Here is a 10,020-nt window from a genome sequence, read left to right on the forward strand (position 1 = left end):
TGTGTGCGCTGCTCGCCTGATTCCGAGTCATAATTCTTGCATCACTCCCCTCCCCAAATGGAGCATAAAAGTTTCACTTAATTGCATGACTGAGGAGTGCACTGAAAGAAATATGTGGTCGTAAGCAGATAAGCCAATTCTCTTTTTTTCGTTTGTTTAAGAATTTCTTAGTTTCTAATAATATTTATTTTGTTATTCATCCACATTTTCACATTATTTCCATTGTACAGTTTACTATAAATATATTTCTTATAAACATATTAGCCTATTGCCTCATTTTATTTTTTCCGTGTACAAATGATGAGATTTTTAGGGGGATAAACTTTCCCAGCCGCAATTGGCTTGCTTTAATTGTTACTAGTCGCATTTGGAGCCTGGTCTAATCACTGGCGCCGGATTAGTCAAACTTGCAGCCACTGGACGTGGGTGGTTGGGTGGTTGAGAGGCCGACTGCCTGGGTGGCTCGGTGGTTGGGTGGTGTCCAAGTGCTGAAATGTGTAGCGCTTGCCAACGCTGTCAGTCATAATTAACACTCAGCTGCAGCTCCAGCTTTGAGTTCAGTTTTAGCTTTCGAGTTGGAGTTGGAGGGGAATAATATGAAACCGAAATGGATGTGAAACAAAAGTTTGCCCCGTTTCAGCTGCTCAAAGTTGCTAATCAAGCTTGACAGCAGCTAGGGGGAATGTGGAGATGGTGATTGGGTTCCGTATATGCCAGGCATGCACTGGGATATATATCGGAGATATATGCGTTTGCTATATATTTTTACACAATCAGTTTCCAATGGTAAGAATGTATATAAATAGAAACCAAAGAATTCTAGTGATTTCTAAAAACCTTGAAATATTTGTTGATGAATATTTTATATTTTTGCAAAAAGTAACAAATTTTCTTTCGTGTATTTTGTACCTGCTGCTGCTGACAGCTTTTGCCGAATCTGATGGTGTAATTAAGAATGCAACGCACTTTGAGATACATGGCGCCAGCTAAAGGGAGATTTTGCGCATGCCAAACTCATTAGCCACCCCTCGCGGCCAGATAAATGTGATTTTCGGAATCGTGAAGATTTCAATCGGGTTGCGGTTATTGTGTTATGCCTTCCGAACCATCCTTTGCTCCGAAAAAAAAGCGTTTTGCTATCTAAAATTCCTTGCGACACGTGCCAGACACAACAACAATAACAACAAATTACACTAACAATGATGCGGATGCCATGCAAATTTGAAGCGCCTGTCGCAGTTCCTTCTTTTGTGTCTATGGCGTCATCGGCTCTACTTGGAATCCCAATCCCCGCACTTTGTACTTGATTACCCATACACCAACAGCAACATCCGCATCCACATCCGCAGCTGTAGCAGTAGCAACTTTAACTGTAAATCGATATTCAGACTGTCTGCATGTCTGCCCCCTGCCAAGAATCATCTTGGCCTCCAACCTCTGACTAACTGACTGTCTCGACGAAGACAAGCGAACAAACACGAAAGTCGGTGGTTGCGACTTGAAGATACTTGCTGCCTATATTTATCACGATTTTTAGAAGCACTCTCAAGTCTATAGTAATTGTAGAAGTTTGTTGAAAATTGAATGAGGAGAATGTAAGAGAAATGAAAGCATAGATCTTTCGTTTGGTCCCTGTTCGGGCGCCACTTTAAATTTAACTTGTTCTTTGTTTTAACTATAAAATACATAAAAAGTGTATTTAGTTATACAATAATTGTTATTGCAAAAATTTAATGGCTAGTTACATAATGTGTAAATTTAAATTATTTCGCTTATTTCAAGAGTCTGCATATTACAAAGTTTTTTAACAACCCACACTCTGCCATTATTAGGAGGTAGAGAAAGACAATCGAATTGAAATGGAAACCGCAAAAAGGTGAACTTTTGGGGCTGGTAGCAAGACAAAGTTTGGTTTACCCAAGAGTGACTCTTTAATTAACAGCCGAGGAGCAGCAGGCTTTATGTAGAAACTTTATGGCAGAGCCTAAAAATATGGCTTTAAAATGAGAACTTTTGATAGGAATCGTTGATTTATGTGTCACATCGACACGGCCCATATATCGTTCGGAATCAGGATCAGTATCACCATCAGCATCGGCATCAGGATCCCAGACCCAGGATGTTGCACAGCAGCTACAACCGGGCACCTCGGCGCAAGCTCATTCCGAACCTGTTCAGCAACATCTTGCAGGTGATCGCCGATGCGGACCATCCGCTAACCGAGCCCGAGATCATCGAGGCCGTCGCCGATCGACTGGATCGCAGCGACGAGGAGCTGAAGCGCCAGATAACGGTGAGCCTCCACGATGCCCTGATCTACGGCTACCTGCGGGTGAAGAACTATCGTTACTCGATAGTTCCCAGTCGCCTGGACCCGGACGACCATCCCCACCACCATCCGGAGCCCAGCTCCTCGATCGCCGCCACCGCGGAACATCATCGGGTGCAGGACAGGATCTCCAGTGGGACCAGTGCAGCCATGGATCACGGACACGGTCAGGATCGGGATCGGGACCAGGAACCCACTCCCAAGGCCGCCCAGGCGGTCAAAAAAGTAACTGCTGAGTCGGAAAAGCAAACAAATTAATAAAATAAATTTTATATGGTTCACAGACAAGTCTTTTAATAAATATTTAATTGCAAGGAATATTATTACTAATACTTATTCAAATCCCATCATGCTCATATTTAAGATATCAACTCCTTTTTATTGCTGAAATCAATTTAAACAAGTTTAATATATTATAAAAAAAAAACAAAGTAGGTACTTATAAATAAAATGTGAAAATTGGCGAAAATTTTATTTTTCCAATATCACAGGGAAAGTGTTATGGATTTATTTATTATTTTGTTATCTGTTCAAAACAGTATGTACTTTTGGTGTAGGACCATTTTTGGCCAAGTTACACCAAAAAAAACCAAAAGAAAAATTCAAATTTTTGTCAAAAACTGAAATCTCGAATTTTCAAAAACAAACAAATCCGTTTTTTTCGCTAAAACAAAGAAAATACTGATTTAAAGTATGGACTGTCATACCTTTCTGAACTCGTTATTAAATTTCCTAACGATTGGCATTTAAACCCTGGCATTTAATTTTTTTGTCATTTTTCGTAAAAAATCATGATGTACCCCCTTATAAGAAAATAAGAAAATTGGCAAAAATTTTATTCTTCCAAAATCACAGGGAAAGTGTCATGGATTTATTTCTTATTTTGTTATCTGTTCAAAACAGTTTGTATTTTTGGTGTAGGACCATTTTTGGCCAAGTTACAGCATAAAAACAAAAAAGGAAAATTCATATATTTACCAAAAACCCAGATCCCAATTTTCCACAAAATAATTCGTTTTTTGAGCGAAACAATGGAAATATAGATCCAAATATCGATTGTCATACCTTTCTGAACTCGTTATTAAATTTGCAATCGATTGTTATTTTTTGTAAATGAATCGCCCGCACGCGTGAATGCAACCCTGTTGTGACATCTCGCTCGTTGGAAAAGGCAAACCTGGCGCAAACTAAATAAAATTTGCTCTCGTCCCCATACAATTCTCGTTGCACCTACGCACAAGCAAAACTGTAAAGAAAGATGAGCTACGCCGCTGATGTCCTGAACTCGGCCCACTTGGAGCTGCATGGCGGTGGCGACGCCGAGCTGCGTCGTCCCTTCGATCCCACGGCCCACGGTTTGGACGCCTCGTTCCGGCTCACCCGGTTCGCCGACCTCAAGGGTCGCGGCTGCAAGGTGCCGCAGGATGTGCTCTGCAAGCTGGTGGCCGCCCTGCAGCAGGACTACTCCACCCAGGACCAGGACCCGCAGTTCCCCAACGTGGCCATCCCCCGGATCGGCATCGGTCTGGACTGCTCCGTCATTCCGCTGCGGCACGGCGGCCTCTGCCTGGTGCAGACCACCGATTTCTTTTACCCCATTGTCGAAGATCCCTACATGATGGGCAAAATCGCCTGCGCCAATGTACTGAGCGACCTGTATGCCATGGGAGTCACCGATTGCGACAACATGCTGATGCTCCTGGCGGTCAGCACCAAGATGACGGAGAAGGAGCGCGACGCGGTCATCCCGCTGGTCATGCGAGGCTTCAAGGACTCGGCTCTGGAGGCGGGCACCACTGTAACTGGGGGCCAGAGCGTGGTCAACCCCTGGTGCACCATTGGCGGCGTGGCCTCGACCATCTGCCAGCCCAGCGAGTACATTGTGCCCGACAATGCGGTCGTGGGCGATGTCCTGGTGCTGACCAAGCCCCTGGGCACCCAGGTGGCCGTGAATGCCCACCAGTGGATTGACCAGCCGGAGCGCTGGAACCGCATCAAGCTGGTGGTGTCCGAGGAGGATGTGCGCAAGGCCTATCATCGCGCCATGGACTCCATGTCGCGGCTGAATCGCCTGGCCGCTCGCCTCATGCACAAGTACAATGCCCACGGGGCCACCGACATCACGGGATTCGGAATACTGGGTCATGCTCAAACTCTGGCCGCCCATCAGAAGAAGGACGTGTCGTTTGTCATCCACAATCTGCCGGTGATCGCCAAGATGGCCGCGGTGGCCAAGGCCTGCGGCAACATGTTCCAGCTGCTGCAGGGCCATTCGGCCGAGACCTCGGGAGGATTACTCATCTGCCTGCCGCGCGAGCAGGCGGCCGCCTATTGCAAGGACATCGAGAAGCAGGAGGGCTGCCAGGCCTGGATCATTGGCATCGTCGAGAAGGGCGACAAGACCGCTCGCATCATCGACAAGCCGCGCGTCATCGAGGTGCCCGCCAAGGATTAGGTCGAATCCAGAACGACCAGCCCGATTTTTCTACCTTAAGTAATTTCTTCGGTCTTTGTTTTTTATAAAAAAGCTTATCAACCACAGATTCTCTGATCACTATAATCATGGACGTTGCTACTGAAATACGAGTGAATAAAATAAAAACACTTGACTCTTTTGTATCGAGTAAATCATGACCCCCTTATAAAAAAAATTGAAAATTGCGAAAATTTTATTTTTTCAAGATCACCGGAAAATGTCATGGATTTATTTATTATTTAGTTATCTGTTCAAAACAGTATTTATTTATCGTGTAGGACCTTTATTGGCCAAGTTACAGCAAAAAAAAACAAAAATGAAAAATCCCTATTTAATCACACAATCAAAAAAAAAACTCCTTAATTCTTTATCTAGAATTTATAATCAATTCATTCGCCAGAGTATTATTATTGTGTGTTTAACCTGCTTAATAAGCCAGAAGCCAGGATATGGAGTATCGATAGAAAACTTGTTAGTTTTCGTTCTGCCAAGGTAAATAATGTCTGGCTTTAAACAACACAGTAACGAGGGAATCAGTTTCCTGTAGAGAATAATTCGCCCAAGTAATCCCCAATTAGTTTGCCGGATCCACTGGCAGGGGGCAGGGGGCGCTAAGCCCACAAACGACTGCCTGATGGCCTGATGCGGTCCGTTCCGTAAAGTTCACTCCTTCAAGCTGATCGACGTGCGGCGTACGCAATCCCCGGATCCCGGGTGACTTGTGTGTCAACTGCATTGGGGCCGCACTGCCTCCTCGACTCTCTGGCCAGCAGCTAAACGGGCTAATTGAAATGCAACTCGAAGGCAGAATGCCCAATGTCCACCGTCCACCGTCCACTGTCCACCGTCCAGTGTCCAGCCCAACCCCTCTGAGGTGTGATGCTGGCATTTGAGAGCCTTGAGCTTGCGGTCATATCAACAAGGATACGTTGACTAAGACGGGCGACCTCAATCGCGTCCTTTGTGTTTGATGTGGTGTCAGCTTCGGGCGCAAATCATGGCCCTCCCCGCTTGAAATGCTATATATAAGTGCTGGTACATATGGTCTGATTAGCGATGGCAAATCCCATACATAATTTTATTAAATTATCTATGAAATTAAATTTCTGATACATTTAAATGTAATATTTTAAAAAATTATTTGATAAATTGTAAAGCTGAGATATGCGATAAAATCGATATATTGATCAATTTTATATAACATCGATATTTTCGATATTTTGATGGCCTTCCGCGATAGTTTCGATAATTTCGATAATTTCCTTTAATTTGACATCCTTAGTCGAATATATAGAGCTCTTAGTTCATGAGTTCCTAAGAGGGTAAGTGATTGTGTGTTTGTGCAGTTGTTTGAGTTCACTGATTGTTGCGACACCAACTGGCATTTAAAGGCTCCAAACAGGATGCGGCCACGCTCCACCCATCCATTCCATGCCCTCCAAAGAGGCGGAAGTCACTGCGCTTGGGGTTTAGTCACGCTTATGTCCTTGGCCATACGTCTGCATCGTGCCCCCTCGTTTTCATGTGCGATAATACCTGTTTGGAGTTGGGAGTTGGGCGTTGGGAGCTGGCAGAGAGAGCTCGGAGCTATGAGAGGTCCTAGGTTCCCAGCTCCAAGTGCGTTGTTTTCACGCCCGTTGAACGGGGCAAGCGAGCGTGAGGCGAGAGCACATTACAATGATGCAGCACCACCAGCTCTTCCAAACCCCTTCCAAACTCCTTCTTCCAACTCTAAACTCTCCACTCCCAACTCCCCCTGGGCAACTCATTTAGTAATTTGTGTGTGCGCAGCCAGTGCAGTGCCGTCTGGACCCCGAGATTAGTCCAGTCAACTGGCTTTACTCAGCTAAATGAGATTTTGCGGTGTGTAATTTGAAAATTGCGAAATTACCCAACATTGCGGAGCCTCGGAGAGAAATGATGGAAAAGTGACGTGGCACATTAACACCCGACTATACAAACTGGTTATTCATTGAGGGTCGCTCACTAATGTCGGATTATCCCTTCTGAGCCTTTTTTGAGTTCCTTCCCCGTTTCCCCGTAAAAACAGCAAACCAAATTAGTGCAATCCAATTGCCAGTGAAAAGAGAAGGAAAACCCCCGAGCCAGATTGGCCATAACTCAAGAACGAAATCCAATTCTTGTGATTTTTCGCACCTCATCACAAAGGCTAAACAAACTCGGGGGCGTGCCCCTTTTTATCGCATAACTTTGGGACCTCGGTGGCATATTGTTTTACACGATGCTTTCGGGGTAAACGGATTCGGCATGTTTTTTGGCCCGCGGCAAAGTCATCCTCTTTTGGGTTGAAAGCCCAACCGAAAAACAGCAAACCAGAAACTCGGCTCCCAAAATTGTTATGCCCTTCAGTTGTTGAGGTTTCCTTTTTATTTATGCTATGTAGACATTGAGGCTGCGTTTTCGTTTTCCACCCCACAAGAGACATCCGGTTGCCCTTTTTTGGGACCAAAGAACTAAATTTCGGATCAAATTGGGGGGCTTCTTTCGGCACGCCCATTCTAGATAGGTTATCATTTTAAATTATGGTAAGTATTCTAGAGATACTCTTTATGAAATATAAAAAAAAAACATAATCAACTCGTTAAGCTCGTTGTATTAAAAACATACTAGATTAAGTATACAAGTTAATTATATTAAATCTGAACTCTGTAGTATTAATTGTATACTGAATATTATAAAGCTTTCATTTCATAGTTTAAATTCTATACCGAAAGTTTAATTGAAAATTTTGAAAAGTATTAATGTATTAATTAACGAACATTTTAGATTATAAATTAATTTCTTTCGGTCTATTAAAGTTAATTATTATATAGTTAAAAAAAAACCCAGCTGGCTGGGACTTAGTATTACCCAAAGGTTTCCAATTTGGCCTTACTTCACTTAGAGCCTTCTATAAATATATACATAACACATACACCCCTCATTCGATCGGCAAAATTTCTCTTTCGGCAGCACACAAAAAACTGTTGTAAATTAACGTATCTGTACCGTGTTCTTCTGTTGGGTTATTGGTCCTAAGTGTCTAGACTGCTGCCTGTTTCCCGGTTTTCCTCCAGACCGTAAGATAACCGCCCAACGAAGCCGCTAGAAAAAAAGGTAAAGGATAAATACCGACCGACCATCAGCTACAGAAGTTCCCGAGCCGAAATCTCATCTCGAACAAGCGCCGTCCAGTGATCACCGACCCAACTCAACAGGAAGAACTCTCTGGGGAATATCTGGGGATTGGAAACCGAATATCCTGGCAGAAGACGAGCAAAATGGAGGACCTGCACCAGCAATCGTTGGCCGCCGCCCGGCACAGTTTGATTCTGGGCCATAAACTGGGTGTTTCCCAGCAGCCGCATCATTATCACCATCATCACCTGAATCGTCAGCTCAATCAGCTAAGTCAGCTCAATCAGCTCAATCAGCTGAATCAGCTCAATCACCTGGCCCAGTTGAGCCAGCTGCAGCAGCATCTCCACCATCAACTGAATCTCTCGACGGGCCTGAATCTCAACTTGGGCCTGGGCCACAAGATGCAGCACCTCAGCCGCCAAATGCAGATGCTGGGCATGGGAATGGGAATGGGAGTGGGACTGGGTCTCCACCTGAATCTCGATCTGGAGGTGGACAGCAGTGCGAGCAGCACCACCAGCAGTGCCAGCAGCACCAGCACGAGCAGCGATCAGGGGCAAGGACATGGAAATGGGATAGGGATTGGACTTGGAATTGGCATTGAAACGGGAGCCAAGGTCCAAGGCCAAGTCCCCTGTGCCCATGACCCTGCCCAGGATAATGGTGATTCGCTGAGTGTCCAGGGTAGCCAGGTCAAGGAGGAGGAGGGTGATTCACTGGGTAAGAAGGACAGGGAGCTGGAACCTGACATCCTGCTGAAGGCGGCCAACTCCAAGCTGAATGCCGATGCGATGGCCTACACGATGCCCCCGAAAGTGGAGACACTGCTGCCACCGAAGCCCAGCCAAAGTGCCCGGGACTTTCGCCTAAATGCCGAGGCGGCCGTGTTCAAACCCTCGTTACTCGGCCTGGGTTCGCTGGTTCAGCCCCTACTTCCGGTGGTCTCACTGCCCCTGCTGCCCACTCCCCAGCCGCATCCTCAGCTGCATCCCCAGCTGCATCCGCAGCTGCATCCCAAGCAATATATCCGCTGGCGGAAGCAGCCGCTGCCGGATCTCTTCACCGCCGTCCTCGCGCTGATGAGGGAACTGGGGCGATCCGTCAGCTATCCGGAGATCATAAACACTTTGGCCCTGCGGCTGCAGCGACCGGAAGTGGAGCTGAAGCGCCATGTGCCGCACACCCTGCACGCCGCCGTGAACAATGGGTATCTGCGGAAGGAGGGCAATCGGTACTCACTGGTCTCCGAGCTGGAGCAGCTGGAGATCATGCGGCGCAACCAGGAGGCCGCCATGCGGGCCAAGGAGCTGGAGAAGGAGCCGTTGTCCTGGCGCAAGCGTTAGTCTCTCCAGATATATTTGAGCCACATCTCGCATCCACATTCCTCATCTCTGCATCTCCCTGCATCACTTCGTATTTTTTATACCCTTGAGCTAGCACAGCACTCGCGGCTATGAGATTGTAGTCCTGCGAGTCGCACCACCCAGAGCCACGAGTCCTGTGCCGCCGACGAGCCCTGCTAAAGACTGGTTTTACTGTACGTGAACTGCGTCCGCGGAGCCGTGCGATCCTTGTGATCCTTGAGATCAGTGATCCCCGATCCACGGTCCGCAAATGAAGTCTCACAATGACAAAGTATATTTTATATATATTAACCCAATGGGGACGGCCCTTTGTCAAACTGCCGCTGCCTCCGGAGGATGTTTCGTTTGCCTGATGTTCCCTTTCGCGTTCCCAACATAGAAGCAATCAATCGAGTTTTCCTGGTTCAGCGCTTTATAATTGCAAGCTATTCGGGTAAATAAAATTGTAGTTTTCCATGAATGGGCGGTTGTTTAAAGAATGGGATGGGGAATTGGAAGGAAATCAATCGAGTTATATCACTTATACTGAAGAATTCGCGTTCATTGGTAGACATTATATTCCATTTTGTCAGTTTTTTTCCTTTAAACTACAGGTATTATTTTCCAAATTAAGGAAGTTTCATATTTTCTTTCATCCCATAGTTGTGAAGAATGTGAATGCTGAAGAATTCGCGTTCATTATAATACATTGAAAGGGAGAATTTTAAACA

At 45.7% G+C, this 10,020-nt stretch overlaps 3 protein-coding genes across 4 annotated transcripts; all 3 read left to right on the top strand.

Moving 5' to 3' along the window:
* Window positions 1-2,032: 2,032 nt before the first annotated feature.
* Window positions 2,033-2,618, top strand: LOC108060853 (uncharacterized). Its single transcript, XM_017146751.3, has one exon. It carries the CDS (start codon window positions 2,120-2,122, stop codon window positions 2,585-2,587), a length of 468 nt encoding a protein of 155 aa, XP_017002240.1. The 5' UTR covers window positions 2,033-2,119; the 3' UTR covers window positions 2,588-2,618.
* An 839-nt stretch (window positions 2,619-3,457) lies between these two features.
* Window positions 3,458-4,950, top strand: LOC108060854 (inactive selenide, water dikinase-like protein). Its single transcript, XM_044395729.2, has one exon. It carries the CDS (start codon window positions 3,588-3,590, stop codon window positions 4,782-4,784), a length of 1,197 nt encoding a protein of 398 aa, XP_044251664.1. The 5' UTR covers window positions 3,458-3,587; the 3' UTR covers window positions 4,785-4,950.
* Window positions 4,951-7,698: 2,748 nt separating this feature from the next.
* On the top strand, window positions 7,699-9,770 carry LOC108060839 (uncharacterized). 2 transcript variants are annotated; one of them, XM_017146737.3, is made up of 2 exons: window positions 7,699-7,885; window positions 7,952-9,770. In XM_017146737.3, the coding sequence occupies exon 2, from the start codon at window positions 8,087-8,089 to the stop codon at window positions 9,287-9,289; it is 1,203 nt and encodes a 400-aa protein (XP_017002226.2). In that variant the 5' UTR covers window positions 7,699-7,885; window positions 7,952-8,086; the 3' UTR covers window positions 9,290-9,770. The 2 variants fall into 2 exon arrangements, with proteins under 2 accessions (XP_017002226.2, XP_070074991.1); XM_070218890.1 differs by having other exon boundaries at window positions 7,958-9,770.
* The last annotated feature ends 250 nt before the right edge of the window (window positions 9,771-10,020 follow it).

This window comes from Drosophila takahashii, chromosome X, assembly GCF_030179915.1.
Source record: "Drosophila takahashii strain IR98-3 E-12201 chromosome X, DtakHiC1v2, whole genome shotgun sequence".
Lineage (NCBI taxonomy): Eukaryota > Metazoa > Arthropoda > Insecta > Diptera > Drosophilidae > Drosophila > Drosophila takahashii.